The sequence below is a fragment of the Anomaloglossus baeobatrachus genome, chromosome 7 (assembly GCF_048569485.1).
Source record: "Anomaloglossus baeobatrachus isolate aAnoBae1 chromosome 7, aAnoBae1.hap1, whole genome shotgun sequence".
NCBI lineage: Eukaryota > Metazoa > Chordata > Amphibia > Anura > Aromobatidae > Anomaloglossus > Anomaloglossus baeobatrachus.
This window is the reverse complement of record NC_134359.1, coordinates 292,620,122-292,641,412: the sequence shown is the minus strand read 5'-3', so window position 1 is coordinate 292,641,412 and position 21,291 is coordinate 292,620,122. Positions and strand designations below refer to the sequence as shown.

Sequence of the window (21,291 nt, the reverse complement as noted above, 5' to 3'; positions counted from 1 at the left end):
GTCTCCCATGGCTGCAGCATCTCTGGACTTGTTTCCCATGGCTGCAGCATCTCTGGACTTGTTTCTCATGGCTGCAGCATCTTTGGACTTGTCTCCCATGGCTGCAGGGTCTCCAGACTTTTCTCCCATGGCTGCAGCATCTCTGGACTTGTCTCCCATGGCTGCAGCATCTCTGGACTTGTTTCTCATGGCTGCAGCATCTCCGGACTTGTCTCCCATGGCTGCAGCGTCTCTGGACTTGTTTCCCATGGCTGCAGCATCTCTGGACTTGTCTCCCATGGCTGCAGGGTCTCTGGACTTGTCTCCTATCAAACACATCTGAATGTCCTAGGTCGGTGATTACACAGGAGCTGCCAGCGGAGGATCTTGAACTTTTTTCCAAGTGCATTTAGCGGCAAAACCTTCCTCAGACGACCATTAATATCCATCCTATGATTTCCATTCTTCCATGATTTTTTCCTTCTCGGTGGTGCAATTTCAATGTTGAAGAGTGTAGATAGAAAGATGAATAAATATGAAATGGAAATAGATAGTTGGACACTCGCAGATCCATGTAAGGCTATGTGCCCACGCTAGAATGTCCATGCGGATTTTTTTGCCTGAAAATCCGCAACTTTCGCGGCAAATCCGCACCCGCGGATTTGCCGCGGATTTACCGCGGATTTGCCGCGGATTTTGATGCGGATTTCATTTTTTTTTTTTCCCCCATTCAAAACAGAAAATCCGCACCAAAACTGCACCAAACAATTGACATGCTGCAGTTTGTTCCGCATCAAAATCCGCGGCAAAATCCGCAGCGGAAAAATCCGCAGCATGGGCACAGCATTTCCAAAATGCCATTGAAATGGCTGGGGAGTAGCTGTGCTGCAGATTTTCGGCAAATCCGCGCTAAATCCGCGTCAAAATCCGCGTCAAATCCGCGATAAATCCTGTAGCGTGGGCACATAGCCTTAGATTCTATATTTATGAGAGATTGGGATATAATGAGCCAGATATGACATAGGGAACAGATTTACCCTTTACACCAGTAGTCGGTACTTGCCTGTGTCAGAGTCACGGCCGCCATGAATACAGGTGGTGGACACGGGCGATGCTGGTAGAAGTACCACCGCCTCTCCATCTCCCCCGGCAGGATCTCATACGCCACATAGCGTACGAATCTCTTATAGACGCCCAGCCCGGCCTGATCCAGCAGCACATCGCGGGGGAGGGCTCTCTGGCCGCTGCTGATGGCTCTGCGAAAACTACTGGACCGCTTGCTGCTGATCTGCGGAGTCACAGTAATGTATCCATATCAAAAATTAGGAAAGGTCAATTGTTTATTTTATTTTTTAAAGGGATGTTAAAATGTCTCACCAGGTCCACGAGCTGCGGGTAACAGATCTGTCCCTCTTCATTGCCTTGTGACAGAGCAAATAACATCTCCAGCTTAGCGGGGTCCAGGGGCAGCTCATGGTTGTTTACCAGAGCGGCAAAGGTTTCGGCACATACAAAACCCGTGTTATCTGGGTCAAGCTGAAAAAAAAAGAAAAGTGCCAATAAAACATCCACTTAATGCCATAAAATATACTGTTTCCTGCTCTCGGATGTGGTGCAACGTTTAGCACGATAGGAGTCAAAAATGGCAAAAGGACCTAAATGAGCTCCGCACTATTTGGGTCCAAACCAGCATAAAGAGACTTATAAGCCATACAATCCTCCTCTGGGAGGAGGCGTCCCGCTCGGTGCAGTATGTGGAGGAGGCGTCCCGCGCGGTGCAGTATGTGGAGGGGGCGTCCTGCGCGGCGCAGTATGTGGAGCAGGCGTCCCGCGCGGTGCAGTATGTGGAGGGGGCGTCCCGCGCGGTGCAGTATGTGGAGGGGGCGTCCCACGCGGTGCAGTATGTGGAGGAGGTGTCCCACGCGGTGCAATATGTGGAGGGGGCGTCCCACGCGGTGCAGTATGTGGAGGGGGCGTCCCACGCGGTGCAGTATGTGGAGGAGGCGTCCCGCGCGGTGCAGTATGTGGAGGGGGCGTCCCACGCGGTGCAGGATGTGGAGGAGGCGTCCCGAGCGGAGCAGTATGTTTAGAGGGCGTCCTGCGCGGTGCAGTATGTGGAGGAGGCGTCCCGCGCGGTGCAATATGTGGAGGAGGCGTCCCGCGCGGTGCAATATGTGGAGGGGGCGTCCCACGCGATGCAGGATGTGGAGGGGGCGTCCCACGCGGTGCAGGATGTAGAGGAGGCGTCCCGAGCGGAGCAGTATGTTTAGAGGGCGTCCTGCGCGGAGCAGTATGTGGAGGGGGCATCCCGCGCGGTGCAGGATGTGGAGGGGGCGTCCCACGCGGTGCAGTATGTGGAGGGGGCGTCCCACGCGGTGTAGCATGTAGAGGAGGCGTCCTGCGCTGTGCAGTATGTGGATGGGGCGTCTCGCGCGGTGCAGCATGTGGAGGAGGCGTCCCGAGCGGAGCAGTATGTTTAGAGGGCGTCCTGCGCGGTGCAGTATGTGGAGGGGGCGTCCAGCGCGGTGCAATATGTGGAGGAGGCGTCCCGCGCGGTGCAGTATGTGGAGGGGGCGTCCCACACGGTGCAGTATGTGGAGGAGGGGTCCCGCGCGGTGCAGTATGTGGAGGGGGCGTCCCACGCGATGCAGTATGTGGAGGGGGCGTCCCACGCGGGGCAGCATGTGGAGGGGGCGTCCCGCGCGGTGCAATATGTGGAGAGGGCGTCCCACGCGGTGCAGTATGTGGAGGGGGCGTCCCACGTGGTGCAGTATGTGGAGGGGGCGTCCCGCGCGGTGCAGCATGTGGAGGGGGCGTCCCGCGCGGTGCAGGATGTGGAGGAGGCGACCAGAGCGGAGCAGTATGTTTAGAGGGCGTCCTGCGTGGTGCAGTATGTGGAGGAGGCGTCCCACGCGGTGCAGTATGTGGAGGAGGTGTCCTGCGCGGTGCAGTATGTGGAGGGGGTGTCCTGCGCGGTGCAGGATGTGGAGGAGGCGACCAGAGCGGAGCAGTATGTTTAGAGGGCGTCCTGCGTGGTGCAGTATGTGGAGGGGGCGTCCTGCGTGGTGCAGTATGTGGAGGAGGCGTCCCACGCGGTGCAGTATGTGGAGGGGGCGTCCCACGCGGTGCAGTATGTGGAGGGGGTGTCCTGCGCGGTGCAGTATGTGGAGGGGGTGTCCTGCGCGGTGCAGTATGTGGAGGGGGTGTCCTGCGCGGTGCAGTATGTGGAGGGGGTGTCCTGCGCGGTGCAGTATGTGGAGGGGGCGTCCCACGCAGTGCAGTATGTGGAGAGGGCGTCCCACGCGGTGCAGTATGTGGAGGAGGCGTCCCGCGCGGTGCAGGATGTGGAGGGGGCGTCCCGCGCGGTGCAGGATGTGGAGGGGGTGTCCCACGTGGTGCAGTATGTGGAGGGGGTGTCCCGCTTGGTGCAGTATGTGGAGGAGGCGTCCCACGCGGTGCAATATGTGGAGGGGGTGTCCCACGCGGTGCAATATGTGGAGGGGGTGTCCCACGTGGTGCAGTATGTGGAGGGGGTGTCCTGCGCGGTGCAGTATGTGGAGGGGGCGTCCCGCTTGGTGCAATATGTGGAGGAGGCGTCCCACGCGATGCAGTATGTGGAGGAGGCGTCCCGCGCGGTGCAGGATGTGGAGGGGGCGTCCCGCGTGGTGCAGTATGTGGAGGGGGCGTCCCACGCGATGCAGTATGATGAGGGGGCGTCCCGCGCGGTGCAGGATGTGGAGGGGGCGTCCCGCGTGGTGCAGTATGTGGAGGGGGCGTCCCACGCGATGTAGTATGATGAGGGGGCGTCCCGCGTGGTGCAGTATGTGGAGGGGGCGTCCCGCGCGGTGCAGTATGTGGAGGGGGTGTCCCGCGCGATGCAGTATGATGAGGGGGTGCCCCGCGCGGTGCAGTATGTGGAGGACGTGTTCCACACGGCGCAGTATATGGAGCATGTGTCACGCGCGGTGCAGTATACGGAGGACGTGTCCTGACTGAGTAGTGAACACTTGTCCCTGAGTTTTCAGGTTCTTGCTCAGATTCTTTCCGCCATGTGTCTCCCCAGATCCGCCTGCAGACGCCTCCTCCTTCCTCCGCTCTACACCTTCTGCCCTTGTTTTCTGAATTAAATCTTGTATTGACTCTAAAATGAAGTTTATTTTCATATCACGAGTCGCCCACACACAGAAAATTCAGCGCCGTGACCCGCTCTCCGCCACACAGCGCTCTCCCCGCCACACAGCGCTCTACCCGCCACACAGCGCTCTCCCCGCCACACAGCGCTCTCCCACTCATGTACTTTCTCACCAAAAGAATTTTGTTTACAGTCTCTACCACCGGCCGCTATTCCCCGCTCACCCACACAACCTCTGTATAGCAGCACTACAATGTATTCCTGAGACATTCAGCAGAATGCACCAATAACATGGAAGAGCCGTGTACAGCTGCCTCCAATACCCAGAGCTCACCCATCACCTATACTGCCGAAATGTCCTACTGTTTCATCACTATATTCTCATCCATAGGGAGCAGTATTATAGAAGTTATATTCTTGTACATGGGGCAGTATTATCGTAGTTATATTCTTGTACATAGGGAGCAGTATTTTAGTAGTTATATTCTTGTACATAGGAGCAGTATTATAGAAGTTATATTCTTGTACATTGGAGCAGTATTATAGTAGTTATATTCTTGTACATAGGGGCAGTATTATAGTAGTTATATTCTTGTATATAGGGAGCAGTATTATAGTAGTTATATTCTTGTACATAGGAGCAGTATTATAGTAGTTATATTCTTGTACATAGGGGGCAGTATTATAGTAGTTATATTCTTGTACATGGGGCAGTATTATCGTAGTTATATTCTTATATATAGGGGCAGTATTATAGTAGTTATATTCTTGTACATAGGGGGCAGTATTATAGTAGTTATATTCTTGTACATAGGGGGCAGTATTATAGAAGTTATATTCTTGTACATAGGAGCAGTATTATAGAAGTTATATTCTTGTACATAGGGGCAGTATTATAGTAGTTATATTCTTGTACATAGGGGACAGTATTATAGTAGTTATATTCTTGTACATCGGGGCAGTATTATAGTAGTTATATTCTTGTACATAGGGGGCAGTATTATAGTAGTTATATTCTTGTACATCGGGGCAGTATTATAGTAGTTATATTCTTGTACATAGGGGGCAGTATTATAGTAGTTATATTCTTGTACATAGGAGCAGTATTATAGAAGTTATATTCTTGTACATGGGGCAGTATTATAGTAGTTATATTCTTGTACATAGGGGCAGTATTATAGTAGTTATATTCTTGTACATAGGGGCAGTATTATAGTAGTTATATTCTTGTACATAGCGGCAGGATTATAGTAGTTATATTCTTGTACATAGGGGCAGTATTATAGTAGTTATATTCTTGTACATAGGGGCAGTATTATAGTAGTTATATTCTTGTACATAGGGGCAGTATTATAGTAGTTATATTCTTGTACATAGGGGGCAGTATTATAGTAGTTATATTCTTGTACATATGGGGCAGTATTATAGTAGTTATATTCTTGTACATAGGGGCAGTATTATAGTAGCTATATTCTTGTACATAGGGGGCAGTATTATAGTAGATATATTTTTGTACATAGGGGGCAGTATTATAGTAGTTATAGTCTTGTACATAGGGGGCAGTATTATAGTAGATATATTCTTGTACATAGGAGCAGTATTATAGTAGTTATAGTCTTGTACATAGGGGGCAGTATTATAGTAGATATATTTTTGTACATGGGGGCAGTATTATAGTAGTTATATTCTTGTACATAGAGGGCAGTATTATAGTAGATATATTTTTGTACATGGGGGCAGTATTATAGTAGTTATATTCTTGTACATAGAGGGCAGTATTATTGTAGTTATATTCTTGTACATAGGGGCAGTATTATAGTAGTTATATTCTTGTACATAGGAGCAGTATTATAGTAGTTATATTCTTGTACATAGGGGCAGTATTATAGTAGTTATAGTCTTGTACATAGGAGCAGTATTATAGTAGTTATATTCTTGTACATAGGGGCAGTATTATAGTAGTTATATTCTTGTACATAGGAGCAGTATTATAGTAGTTATATTCTTGTACATAGGAGCAGTATTATAGTAGTTATATGCTTGTACATAGGAGCAGTATTATAGTAGTTATATTTTTGTACATAGGGGCAGTATTATAGTAGTTATATGCTTGTACATAGGAGCAGTATTATAGTAGTTATATTCTTGTACATAGGGGGCAGTATCCCCTTGCCCTTTTGCAGATCATATACACGTGTACAGAATTGTTGTTACTCTTCTGATTAAGTAAGAAAACCCACAATGGTCAGTGAAATAACTCGAATAAGACAAAAGTAGTTTTTTTATTTCACATTTACTTAATATCTACTAATAAGAATCAGATTTTTCTTTTGAATTTTTGGTTCAATAAAAAAAAAACCCACTAATTAAAGTGCCCTGGAAAAAAATAATGGTTCGACTAGAAGAGAATGAGACTAATTAACCCACAGGACATGTAAAACTAAGGAGAGTTCTGTAATTCACATCGCAGGTGTCTACAAACTTGTAATCAGTCAGTCGCATATCTATAGGGTGAAAAGTAGTCATTGTGCTGTTTGATATCATGGTGTGTACCACACTGAACATGTAACAAAGCAAACAAAGGAGAGAGCTGTCTCAGGAGATTAGAAAGAAAATTATAGCCAATCATGTTGAATGTTAAGGCTGTAAGACATCTCCAAACAGCCCGATGTTCCTGTGGCTACACCTGCACATATTATTCAGAAGTTTAAGGACTATGGGACTGTAGCCAACCTCCATGGACGCAGCCGCAAGAGGAAAATGTGATGATAAATCGATGAGAAGGGTAATATGAATGGCAACAAAGAGATTAGTGGTAACCTCAAAGGTCAGTGTACATCAGGGTAAGATCACACCATCCATCACTGGCATGCCCAAAGTGGACTTTATGGGAGACGACCGAGGAGGAAACTACTACTAAAAGCAAATCATAAAAAAACGAAAATTGTAATTTGCGAAAATGACAAGTCACAAAGCGTCTGGCAGAATATCCTGTGGACTGATGAGACCAAACTGTAACTTTTTGTCATGGCACATCAACTCAATGTTCACAGATGCAAAGATGAAAAACATTGCACCTACTGTGAAGCATGGAGGAGGCTCGGTTATGGTATGGGGCTGTTTTGCTGCCCCATCTGGTACAGGGGGTCTTGAATTTATGCAGGAAACCATAACACCTCAAGACTAAGGCCTCGGTTCCACTTGCATTCTGCACGAACAAGTGCAATACAATAAAACATCGGCTGCTCTCACTCTATTGCAAAACTATGGGGCAGTGTCCATCTAAAATTGATTTCTCAGGCCATATCTGCATGAGAAATGAATCTCAGCATGCTGCGTTTGGCGGCAAGGCTCAGCTCACACGTACCCATACAAGTCTACGGGAGCGTATGAAACATTGTACTGCACTCGCATGTCACCTGACCGCAGTGCAATGTACGCAGAGACAGGCCGGGGAGGAGATGAGTAGAAAGTTATCCCTCCCCCTCTTCTCCGCAGCTGTGATCCGATCGCAAGATCACATGACCCTTAGCTCACACTCACAGCAGGGGGTCATTAGCATTTCACTCCCGATGCTCTCATAGTATTCTGGAGTCAAACGTGCAGCCTAGTGTCAGTAGGCTCAGTCTAAGGCCTCGGTTCCACTTGTGTACAGCTTCCGATGCGAGAACATCGGAAGTGATCTGCTAATGACCCTCTGCTGCGAGTGTCTTGTGATCGAATCAAAGCTGCGGAGAAGAAGAGAAAGGCCGGGGAGGAGATGGGGAGAAAGTGCTCCATCCCCTTCTTCTCCGCAGCTGTGATCCGATCACAAGACACATGCAGCAGAGGTTCATGTGTGAGCCGAGGGTCATGCAAGTGTGATCTGATCTTGCAATCGGATCACAACTGCGGAGAAGAGGGGGAGGGAGCACTTTCTCCCCATCTCCTCCCCGGCCTGTCTCTGCGTACATCGCACTGCGGTCGGATGACATACGAGTGCAGTACGATGTTTCATATGCTCCCATAGACTTGTATGGGTACGTGTGAGCCGAGATTCGTTGCCAAACACAGCATGCTGCGATTCATTCTGCTATGGCATGAGAAATCAATCACAGATAAACACTGCCCCATACTTTTGCACTAGAGTGAGAGCGATCTGATGTTTTATCAGATCACACTTGTCTCTGAAAAACGCAAGTGGAACCGAACCCTAAGCCACAGGTCAAGGGTCCTCCAGCAGGATAATGACCCTAAAGACTCAGAGAAAAGCCTCAGACTATACTGAAGTGGCTTCTATGAGCCCAGATCTAAACCCTACTGAAGATCTGTGGAAGACGCTGAGACCGGCAGTCTGGAGAAGGAGGCGCCTTCACATAATTCATTGTCCTCAGTGATTGCTTCAAGATGTGTAGACAATAATAAGTGTAGGGAGCATCATTGTCTCCTGGCCAGTTTTAGTTGTATTGAAAAAATCAAAATCTGATTCTCATTAGTTGTTATTTAGGAAATGGTAATCTGAAATGTGACAGGCAGCAGCACCCCACCATACAACTGGCCTAAGCTCCAGAGGTGGGCGTATGTCAACACTGAACCCATTCAATGTGGAGTATCTGCTGCCGAATCCACGAGACCAGATCATCAATATTAGACGACCGGACAAGGCTTTTCAGTAGCTGCGCTCATTAACGAGGCTGATACTATATTATTTCTTATATTTGCTCATATGATAACCACAGCCTGTATATTGAGCGTTACCATCACATATTTCGAACAGCAAATCATCACTATAATGCCATCATCCATTCATCACATAGACAGCCGAACATCAGAATTTTAATGCAGCAGGTCACTGGACACTACCCTCCGCCCATCCCCGCACTCCCGAGCACTGACAGCCGTCACTCTCCTCCTGTCTCTCATACACTCAGTAGATGCTGTCTCTCTCCTCCTGTCTCTCATACACTCAGTAGATGCTGTCACTCTCCTCCTGTCTCTCATACACTCAGTAGATGCTGTCACTCTCCTCCTGTCTCTCATACACTCAGTAGATGCTGTCTCTCTCCTCCTGTCTCTCATACACTCAGTAGATGCTGTCTCACTCCTCCAGTCTCTCATACACTCAGTAGATGCTGTCACTCTCCTCCTGTCTCTCATACACTCAGTAGATGCTGTCACTCTCCTCCTGTCTCTCATACACTCAGTAGATGCTGTCTCTCTCCTCCTGTCTCTCATACACTCAGTAGATGCTGTCACTCTCCTCCTGTCTCTCATACACTCAGGAAATGCTGTCACTCTCCTCCTGTCTCTCATACACTCAGTAGATGCTGTCTCTCTCCTCCTGTCTCTCATACACTCAGTAGATGCTGTCTCACTCATCCAGTCTCTCATACACTCAGTAGATGCTGTCACTCTCCTCCTGTCTCTCATACACTCAGTAGATGCTGTCACTCTCCTCCTGTCTCTCATACGCTCAGTAGATGCTGTCACTCTCCTCCTGTCTCTCATACACTCAGTAGATGCTGTCTCTCTCCTCCTGTCTCTCATACACTCAGTAGATGCCGTCACTCTCCTCCTGTCTCTCATACACTCAGTAGATGCTGTCTCTCTCCTCCTGTCTCTCATACACTCAGTAGATGCTGTCACTCTCCTCCTGTCTCTCTCATACACTCAGTAGATGCCGTCACTCTCCTCCTGTCTCTCATACACTCAGTAGATGCTGTCACTCTCCTCCTGTCTCTCTCATACACTCAGTAGATGCTGTCACTCTCCTCCTGTCTCTCATACACTCAGTAGATGCTGTCTCTCTCCTCCTGTCTCTCATACACTCAGTAGATGCTGTCACTCTCCTCCTGTCTCTCATACGCTCAGTAGATGCTGTCACTCTCCTCCTGTCTCTCATACACTCAGTAGATGCTGTCTCTCTCCTCCTGTCTCTCATACACTCAGTAGATGCCGTCACTCTCCTCCTGTCTCTCATACACTCAGTAGATGCTGTCTCACTCCTCCAGTCTCTCATACACTCAGTAGATGCTGTCACTCTCCTCCTGTCTCTCATACACTCAGTAGATGCTGTCACTCTCCTCCTGTCTCTCATACGCTCAGTAGATGCTGTCACTCTCCTCCTGTCTCTCATACACTCAGTAGATGCTGTCTCTCTACTCCTGTCTCTCATACACTCAGTAGATGCTGTCACTCTCCTCCTGTCTCTCATACACTCAGTAGATGCTGTCTCTCTCCTCCTGTCTCTCATACACTCAGTAGATGCTGTCTCTCTCCTCCTGTCTCTCATACACTCAGTAGATGCTGTCACTCTCCTCCTGTCTCTCATACGCTCAGTAGATGCTGTCACTCTCCTCCTGTCTCTCATACTCTCAGTAGATGCTGTCACTCTCCTCCTGTCTCTCATACACTCAGTAGATGCTGTCTCTCTCCTCCTGTCTCTCATACACTCAGTAGATGCTGTCACTCTCCTCCTGTCTCTCATACACTCAGTAGATGCTGTCTCTCTCCTCCTGTCTCTCATACACTCAGTAGATGCTGGCTCTCTCCTCCTGTCTCTCATACACTCAGTAGATGCTGTCACTCTCCTCCTGTCTCTCATACGCTCAGTAGATGTTGTCACTCTCATCCTGTCTCTCATACACTCAGTAGATGCCGTCACTCTCCTCCTGTCTCTCATACACGCAGTAGATGCCGTCACTCTCCTCCTGTCTCTCATACACTCAGTAGATGCCGTCACTCTCCTCCTGTCTCTCATACACTCAGTAGATGCTGTCTCTCACCTCCAGTCTCTCATACACTCAGTAGATGCCGTCACTCTCCTCCTGTCTCTCATACACGCAGTAGATGCCGTCACTCTCCTCCTGTCTCTCATACACTCAGTAGATGCCGTCACTCTCCTCCTGTCTCTCATACACTCAGTAGATGCTGTCTCTCTCCTCCTGTCTCTCATACACTCAGTAGATGCCGTCACTCTCCTCCAGTCTCTCATACACTCAGTAGATGCCGTCACTCTCCTCCTGTCTCTCATACACTCAGCAGATGCTGTCTCTCACCTCCTGTCTCTCATACACTCAGTAGATGCTGTCTCTCTCCTCCTGTCTCTCATACACTCAGTAGATGCTGTCTCTCTCCTCCTGTCTCTCATACACTCAGTAGATGCTGTCTCTCTCCTCCTGTCTCTCATACACTCAGTACATGCTGTCTCACTCCTCCAGTCTCTCATACGCTCAGTAGATGCTGTCACTCTCCTCCTGTCTCTCATACGCTCAGTAGATGCTGTCACTCTCCTCCTGTCTCTCATACGCTCAGTAGATGCTGTCTCTCTCCTCCTGTCTCTCATACACTCAGTAGATCCTGTCTCTCTCCTCCTGTCTCTCATACACTCAGTAGATGCTGTCACTCTCCTCCTGTCTCTCATACACTCAGTAGATGCTGTCACTCTCCTCCTGTCTCTCATACACTCAGTAGATGCTGTCTCTCTCCTCCTGTCTCTCATACACTCAGTAGATGCTGTCTCTCTCCTCCTGTCTCTCATACACTCAGTAGATGCTGTCACTCCCCTCCTGTCTCTCATACACTCAGTAGATGCTGTCACTCTCCTCCTGTCTCTTATATGCTCAGTAGATGCTGTCTCTCTCCTCCTGTCTCTCATACACTCAGTAGATGCTGTCACTCTCCTGTCTCTCATACACTCAGTAGATGCTGTCACTCTCCTCCTGTCTCTCATACGCTCAGTAGATGCTGTCTTTCTCCTCCTGTCTCTCATACACTCAGTAGTTGCTGTCTCTCTCCTCCTGTCTCTCATACACTCAGTAGATGCTGTCACTCTCCTCCTGTCTCTCATACGCTCAGTAGATGCTGTCACTCTCCTCCTGTCTCTCATACACTCAGTAGATGCTGTCTCTCTCCTCCTGTCTCTCATACACTCAGTAGATGCTGTCACTCTCCTGTCTCTCATACACTCAGTAGATGCTGTCACTCTCCTCCTGTCTCTCATACGCTCAGTAGATGCTGTTACTCTCCTCCTGTCTCCCATACGCTCAGTAGATGCTGTCTCTCTCCTCCTGTCTCTCATACACTCAGTAGATGCTGTCTCTCTCCTCCTGTCTCTCATACACTCAGTAGATGCTGTCACTCTCCTCCTGTCTCTCTTACACTCAGTAGATGCTGTCACTCTCCTCCTGTCTCTCATACACTCAGTAGATGCTGTCTCTCTCCTCCTGTCTCTCATACACTCAGTAGATGCTGTCTCTCTCCTCCTGTCTCTCATACACTCAGTAGATGCTGTCACTCTCCTCCTGTCTCTCATACGCTCAGTAGATGCTGTCACTCTCCTCCTGTCTCTCATACACTCAGTAGATGCTGTCACTCTCCTCCTGTCTCTCATACACTCAGTAGATGCTGTCTCTCTCCTCCTGTCTCTCATACACTCAGTAGATGCTGTCACTCTCCTCCTGTCTCTCATACACTCAGTAGATGCTGTCACTCTCCTCCTGTCTCTCATACACTCAGTAGATGCTGTCTCTCTCCTCCTGTCTCTCATACACTCAGTAGATGCTGTCTCTCTCCTCCTGTCTCTCATACACTCAGTAGATGCTGTCACTCTCCTCCTGTCTCTCATACACTCAGTAGATGCTGTCACTCTCCTCCTGTCTCTCTCATACACTCAGTAGATGCCGTCACTCTCCTCCTGTCTCTCATACACTCAGTAGATGCCGTCACACTCCTCCTGTCTCTCATACACTCAGTAGATGCTGTCTCTCTCCTCCTGTCTCTCATACACTCAGTAGATGCTGTCACTTCCCTCCTGTCTCTCATACACTCAGTAGATGCTGTCACGCTCCTCCTGTCTCTCATACACTCAGTAGATGCTGTCGCTTTCCTCCTGTCTCTCATACACTCAGTAGATGCTGTCACTCTCCTGTCTCTCATACACTCAGTAGATGCTGTCACTCTCCTCCTGTCTCTCATACACTCAGTAGATGCTGTCACTCTCCTCCTGTCTCTCATACACTCAGTAGATGCTGTCTCTCTCCTCCTGCCTCTCATACACTCAAAAGATGCTGTCACTCTCCTCCTGTCTCTCATACACTCAGTAGATGCTGTCACTCTCTTCCTGTCTCTCATTCACTCAGTAGATGCTGTCTCTCTCCTCCTGTCTCTCATACACTCAGTAGATGCTGTCACACTCCTCCTGTCTCTCATACACTCAGTAGATGCTGTCTCTCTCCTCCTGTCTCTCATACACTCAGTAGATTCTGTCTCACTCCTCCAGTCTCTCATACACTCAGTAGATGCTGTCACTCTCCTCCTGTCTCTCATACACTCAGTAGATGCTGTCACTCTCCTCCTGTCTCTCATACGCTCAGTAGATGCTGTCACTCTCCTCCTGTCTCTCATACACTCAGTAGATGCTGTCTCTCTCCTCCTGTCTCTTTCATACACTCAGTAGATGCCGTCACTCTCCTCCTGTCTCTCATACACTCAGTAGATGCTGTCACTCTCCTCCTGTCTCTCTCATACACTCAGTAGATGCCGTCACTCTCCTGCTGTCTCTCATACACTCAGTAGATGCTGTCTCTCTCCTCCTGTCTCCCATACACTCAGTAGATGCTGTCACTCTCCTCCTGTCTTTCATACGCTCAGTAGATGCTGTCATTCTCCTCCTGTCTCTTTCATACGCTCAGCAGATGCTGTCGCTCTCCTCCTGTCTCTCATACACTAAGTAGATGCTGTCGCTCTCCTCCTGTCTCTCATACACTCAGTAGATGGCGTCACTTTCCTCCTGTCTCTCATACACTCAGTAGATGCTGTCTCTCTCCTCCTGTCTCTCATACACTCAGTAGATGCTGTCTTCTCTCTCCTCCTGTCTCTCTCATGCGCTCAGTAGATGCTGTCACTCTCCTCTTGTCTCTCATACACTCAGTAGATGCTGTCACTCTCCTGTCTCTCATACACTCAGTAGATGCTGTCACTCTCCTCCTGTCTCTCATACACTCAGTAGATGCTGTCACTCTCCTCCTGTCTCTCATACACTCAGTAGATGCTGTCTCTCTCCTCCTGTCTCTCATACACTCAGTAGATGCTGTCACTCTCCTCCTGTCTCTCATACACTCAGTAGATGCTGTCTCTCTCCTCCTGTCTCTCATACACTCAGTAGATGCTTCCACTCTCCTCCTGTCTCTCATACACTCAGTAGATGCTGTCACTCTCCTCCTGTCTCTCATACACTCAGTAGATACTGTCTCTCTCCTCCTGTCTCTCATACACTCAGTAGATGCTGTCTCTCTCCTCCTGTCTCTCATACACTCAGTAGATGCTGTCTCTCTCCTCCTGTCTCTCATACACTCAGTAGATTCTGTCACTCTCCTCCTGTCTCTCATACACTCAGTAGATGCTGTCACTCTCCTCCTGTCTCTCTCATACACTCAGTAGATGCCGTCACTCTCCTCCTGTCTCTCATACACTCAGTAGATGCCGTCACTTTCCTCCTGTCTCTCATACACTCAGTAGATGCTGTCTCTCTCCTCCTGTCTCTCATACACTCAGTAGATGCTGTCACTCTCCTCCTGTCTCTCATACACTCAGTAGATGCTGTCACGCTCCTCCTGTCTCTCATACACTCAGTAGATGCTGTCGCTTTCCTCCTGTCTCTCATACACTCAGTAGATGCTGTCACTCTCCTGTCTCTCATACACTCAGTAGATGCTGTCACTCTCTTCCTGTCTCTCATACACTCAGTAGATGCTGTCACTCTCCTGCTGTCTCTCATACACTCAGTAGATGCTGTCTCTCTCCTCCTGCCTCTCATACACTCAGTAGATGCTGTCACTCTCCTCCTGTCTCTCATACACTCAGTAGATGCTGTCACTCTCCTCCTGTCTCTCATACACTCAGAAGATGCTGTCTCTCTCCTCCTGTCTCTCATACACTCAGTAGATGCTGTCACTCTCCTCCTGTCTCTTATACACTCAGTAGATGCTGTCTCTCTCCTCCTGTCTCTCATACACTCAGTAGATGCTGTCTCACTCCTCCAGTCTCTCATACACTCAGTAGATGCTGTCACTCTCCTCCTGTCTCTCATACACTCAGTAGATGCTGTCACTCTCCTCCTGTCTCTCATACGCTCAGTAGATGCTGTCACTCTCCTCCTGTCTCTCATACACTCAGTAGATGCTGTCTTTCTCCTCCTGTCTCTTTCATAAACTCAGTAGATGCCGTCACTCTCCTCCTGTCTCTCATACACTCAGTAGATGCTGTCACTCTCCTCCTGTCTCTCTCATACACTCAGTAGATGCCGTCACTCTCCTCCTGTCTCTCATACACTCAGTAGATGCTGTCTCTCGCCTCCTGTCTCTCATACACTCAGTAGATGCTGTCACTCTCCTCCTGTCTCTCATACGCTCAGTAGATGCTGTCACTCTCCTCCTGTCTCTCATACACTCAGTAGATGCTGTCTCTCTCCTCCTGTCTCTCATACACTCAGTAGATGCTGTCTCTCTCCTTCTGTCTCTCATACACTCAGTAGATGCTGTCTCACTCCTCCAGTCTCTCATACACTCGGTAGATGCTGTCACTCTCCTCCTATCTCTCATACGCTCTGTAGATGCTGTCACTCTCCTCCTGTCTCTCATACACTCAGTAGATGATGTCACTCTCCTCCTGTCTCTCTCATACACTCAGTATATGCTTCCACTCTCCTCCTGTCTCTCATACACTCAGTAGATGCTGTCACTCTCCTCCTGTCTCTCATACACTCAGTAGATGCTGTCTCTCTCCTCCTGTCTCTCATACACTCAGTAGATGCTGTCACTCTCCTCCTGTCTCTCATACACTCAGTAGATGTTGTCTCTCTCCTCCTGTCTCTCATACACTCAGTAGATGCTGTCTCACTCCTCCAGTCTCTCATACACTCAGTAGATGCTGTCACTCTCCTCCTGTCTCTCATACACTCAGTAGATGCTGTCACTCTCCTCCTGTCTCTCATACGCTCAGTAGATGCTGTCACTCTCCTCCTGTCTCTCATACACTCAGTAGATGCTGTCTCTCTCCTCCTGTCTCTTTCATACACTCAGTAGATGCCGTCACTCTCCTCCTGTCTCTCATAAACTCAGTAGATGCTGTCACTCTCCTCCTGTCTCTCTCATACACTCAGTAGATGCCGTCACTCTCCTGCTGTCTCTCATACACTCAGTAGATGCTGTCTCTCTCCTCCTGTCTCTCATACGCTCAGTAGATGCTGTCTCACTCCTCCAGTCTCTCATACACTCAGTAGATGCTGTCACTCTCCTCCTGTCTCTCATACACTCAGTAGATGCTGTCACTCTCCTCCTGTCTCTCTCATACACTCAGTAGATGCCGTCACTCTCCTGCTGTCTCTCATACACTCAGTAGATGCTGTCTCTCTCCTCCTGTCTCTCATACACTCAGTAGATGCTGTCTCACTCCTCCAGTCTCTCATACACTCAGTAGATGCTGTCACTCTCCTCCTGTCTCTCATACACTCAGTAGATGCTGTCACTCTCCTCCTGTCTCTCATACGCTCAGTAGATGCTGTCACTCTCCTCCTGTCTCTCATACACTCAGTAGATGCTGTCTCTCTCCTCCTGTCTCTTTCATACACTCAGTAGATGCCGTCACTCTCCTCCTGTCTCTCATACACTCAGTAGATGCTGTCACTCTCCTCCTGTCTCTCTCATACACTCAGTAGATGCCGTCACTCTCCTGCTGTCTCCCATACACTCAGTAGATGCTGTCACTCTCCTCCTGTCTCTCATACGCTCAGTAGATGCTGTCATTCTCCTCCTGTCTCTTTCATACGCTCAGCAGATGCTGTCGCTCTCCTCCTGTCTCTCATACACTCAGTAGATGCTGTCGCTCTCCTCATGTCTCTCATACACTCAGTAGATGCCGTCACTTTCCTCCTGTCTCTCATACACTCAGTAGATGCTGTCTCTCTCCTCCTGTCTCTCATACACTCAGTAGATGCTGTCTTCTCTCTCCTCCTGTCTCTCTCATGCGCTCAGTAGATGCTGTCTCTCTCCTCTTGTCTCTCATACACTCAGTAGATGCTGTCACTCTCCTGTCTCTCATACACTCAGTAGATGCTGTCACTCTCCTCCTGTCTCTCATACACTCAGTAGATGCTGTCGCTTTCCTCCTGTCTCTCATACACTCAGTAGATGCTGTCACTCTCCTGTCTCTCATACACTCAGTAGATGCTGTCACTCTCCTCCTGTCTCTCATACACTCAGTAGATGCTGTCACTCTCCTCCTGTCTCTCATACACTCAGTAGATGCTGTCTCTCTCCTCCTGCCTCTCATACACTCAAAAGATGCTGTCACTCTCCTCCTGTCTCTCATACACTCAGTAGATGCTGTCACTCTCTTCCTGTCTCTCATTCACTCAGTAGATGCTGTCTCTCTCCTCCTGTCTCTCATACACTCAGTAGATGCTGTCACTCTCCTCCTGTCTCTCATACACTCAGTAGATGCTGTCTCTCTCCTCCTGTCTCTCATACACTCAGTAGATTCTGTCTCACTCCTCCAGTCTCTCATACACTCAGTAGATGCTGTCACTCTCCTCCTGTCTCTCATACACTCAGTAGATGCTGTCACTCTCCTCCTGTCTCTCATACGCTCAGTAGATGCTGTCACTCTACTCCTGTCTCTCATACACTCAGTAGATGCTGTCTCTCTCCTCCTGTCTCTTTCATACACTCAGTAGATGCCGTCACTCTCCTCCTGTCTCTCATACACTCAGTAGATGCTGTCACTCTCCTCCTGTCTCTCTCATACACTCAGTAGATGCCGTCACTCTCCTGCTGTCTCTCATACACTCAGTAGATGCTGTCTCTCTCCTCCTGTCTCCCATACACTCAGTAGATGCTGTCACTCTCCTTCTGTCTCTCATACGCTCAGTAGATGCTGTCATTCTCCTCCTGTCTCTTTCATACGCTCAGCAGATGCTGTCGCTCTCCTCCTGTCTCTCATACACTCAGTAGATGCTGTCGCTCTCCTCCTGTCTCTCATACACTCAGTAGATGCCGTCACTTTCCTCCTGTCTCTCATACACTCAGTAGATGCTGTCTCTCTCCTCCTGTCTCTCATACACTCAGTAGATGCTGTCTTCTCTCTCCTCCTGTCTCTCTCATGCGCTCAGTAGATGCTGTCACTCTCCTCTTGTCTCTCATACACTCAGTAGATGCTGTCACTCTCCTGTCTCTCATACACTCAGTAGATGCTGTCACTCTCCTCCTGTCTCTCATACACTCAGTAGATGCTGTCACTCTCCTCCTGTCTCTCATACACTCAGTAGATGCTGTCTCTCTCCTCCTGTCTCTCATACACTCAGTAGATGCTGTCACTCTCCTCCTGTCTCTCATACACTCAGTAGATGCTGTCTCTCTCCTCCTGTCTCTCATACACTCAGTAGATGCTTCCACTCTCCTCCTGTCTCTCATACACTCAGTAGATGCTGTCACTCTCCTCCTGTCTCTCATACACTCAGTAGATGCTGTCGCTTTCCTCCTGTCTCTCATACACTCAGTAGATGCTGTCACTCTCCTGTCTCTCATACACTCAGTAGATGCTGTCACTCTCCTCCTGTCTCTCATACACTCAGTAGATGCTGTCACTCTCCTCCTGTCTCTCATACACTCAGTAGATGCTGTCTCTCTCCTCCTGCCTCTCATACACTCAAAAGATGCTGTCACTCTCCTCCTGTCTCTCATACACTCAGTAGATGCTGTCACTCTCTTCCTGTCTCTCATTCACTCAGTAGATGCTGTCTCTCTCCTCCTGTCTCTCATACACTCAGTAGATGCTGTCACACTCCTCCTGTCTCTCATACACTCAGTAGATGCTGTCTCTCTCCTCCTGTCTCTCATACACTCAGTAGATTCTGTCTCACTCCTCCAGTCTCTCATACACTCAGTAGATGCTGTCACTCTCCTCCTGTCTCTCATACACTCAGTAGATGCTGTCACTCTCCTCCTGTCTCTCATACGCTCAGTAGATGCTGTCACTCTCCTCCTGTCTCTCATACACTCAGTAGATGCTGTCTCTCTCCTCCTGTCTCTTTCATACACTCAGTAGATGCCGTCACTCTCCTCCTGTCTCTCATACACTCAGTAGATGCTGTCACTCTCCTCCTGTCTCTCTCATACACTCAGTAGATGCCGTCACTCTCCTGCTGTCTCTCATACACTCAGTAGATGCTGTCTCTCTCCTCCTGTCTCCCATACACTCAGTAGATGCTGTCACTCTCCTCCTGTCTTTCATACGCTCAGTAGATGCTGTCATTCTCCTCCTGTCTCTTTCATACGCTCAGCAGATGCTGTCGCTCTCCTCCTGTCTCTCATACACTAAGTAGATGCTGTCGCTCTCCTCCTGTCTCTCATACACTCAGTAGATGGCGTCACTTTCCTCCTGTCTCTCATACACTCAGTAGATGCTGTCTCTCTCCTCCTGTCTCTCATACACTCAGTAGATGCTGTCTTCTCTCTCCTCCTGTCTCTCTCATGCGCTCAGTAGATGCTGTCACTCTCCTCTTGTCTCTCATACACTCAGTAGATGCTGTCACTCTCCTGTCTCTCATACACTCAGTAGATGCTGTCACTCTCCTCCTGTCTCTCATACACTCAGTAGATGCTGTCACTCTCCTCCTGTCTCTCATACACTCAGTAGATGCTGTCTCTCTCCTCCTGTCTCTCATACACTCAGTAGATGCTGTCACTCTCCTCCTGTCTCTCATACACTCAGTAGATGCTGTCTCTCTCCTCCTGTCTCTCATACACTCAGTAGATGCTTCCACTCTCCTCCTGTCTCTCATACACTCAGTAGATGCTGTCACTCTCCTCCTGTCTCTCATACACTCAGTAGATACTGTCTCTCTCCTCCTGTCTCTCATACACTCAGTAGATGCTGTCTCTCTCCTCCTGTCTCTCATACACTCAGTAGATGCTGTCTCTCTCCTCCTGTCTCTCATACACTCAGTAGATTCTGTCACTCTCCTCCTGTCTCTCATACACTCAGTAGATGCTGTCACTCTCCTCCTGTCTCTCTCATACACTCAGTAGATGCCGTCACTCTCCTCTGTCCTCTCATACACTCAGTAGATGCCGTCACTTTCCTCCTGTCTCTCATACACTCAGTAGATGCTGTCTCTCTCCTCCTGTCTCTCATACACTCAGTAGATGCTGTCACTCTCCTCCTGTCTCTCATACACTCAGTAGATGCTGTCACGCTCCTCCTGTCTCTCATACACTCAGTAGATGCTGTCGCTTTCCTCCTGTCTCTCATACACTCAGTAGATGCTGTCACTCTCCTGTCTCTCATACACTCAGTAGATGCTGTCACTCTCTTCCTGTCTCTCATACACTCAGTAGATGCTGTCACTCTCCTGCTGTCTCTCATACACTCAGTAGATGCTGTCTCTCTCCTCCTGCCTCTCATACACTCAGTAGATGCTGTCACTCTCCTCCTGTCTCTCATACACTCAGTAGATGCTGTCACTCTCCTCCTGTCTCTCATACACTCAGAAGATGCTGTCTCTCTCCTCCTGTCTCTCATACACTCAGTAGATGCTGTCACTCTCCTCCTGTCTCTTATACACTCAGTAGATGCTGTCTCTCTCCTCCTGTCTCTCATACACTCAGTAGATGCTGTCTCACTCCTCCAGTCTCTCATACACTCAGTAGATGCTGTCACTCTCCTCCTGTCTCTCATACACTCAGTAGATGCTGTCACTCTCCTCCTGTCTCTCATACGCTCAGTAGATGCTGTCACTCTCCTCCTGTCTCTCATACACTCAGTAGATGCTGTCTTTCTCCTCCTGTCTCTTTCATAAACTCAGTAGATGCCGTCACTCTCCTCCTGTCTCTCATACACTCAGTAGATGCTGTCACTCTCCTCCTGTCTCTCTCATACACTCAGTAGATGCCGTCACTCTCCTCCTGTCTCTCATACACTCAGTAGATGCTGTCTCTCGCCTCCTGTCTCTCATACACTCAGTAGATGCTGTCACTCTCCTCCTGTCTCTCATACGCTCAGTAGATGCTGTCACTCTCCTCCTGTCTCTCATACACTCAGTAGATGCTGTCTCTCTCCTCCTGTCTCTCATACACTCAGTAGATGCTGTCTCTCTCCTTCTGTCTCTCATACACTCAGTAGATGCTGTCTCACTCCTCCAGTCT

General features: G+C 49.0%; 1 protein-coding gene across 1 annotated transcript in view; it reads right to left on the bottom strand.

Moving 5' to 3' along the window:
• RHBDL1 (rhomboid like 1) overlaps positions 1-21,291 on the bottom strand; it is an 81,589-nt gene that overhangs the window by 20,949 nt on the left and 39,349 nt on the right. Inside the window, exons 2-3 of the mRNA XM_075318447.1 lie at positions 1,357-1,515; positions 1,043-1,267 (exon numbers count right to left, since the gene is read on the bottom strand). Coding sequence (XP_075174562.1) covers positions 1,043-1,267; positions 1,357-1,515 — 384 coding nt within the window. The remainder of the gene's footprint in view (positions 1-1,042; positions 1,268-1,356; positions 1,516-21,291) is intronic.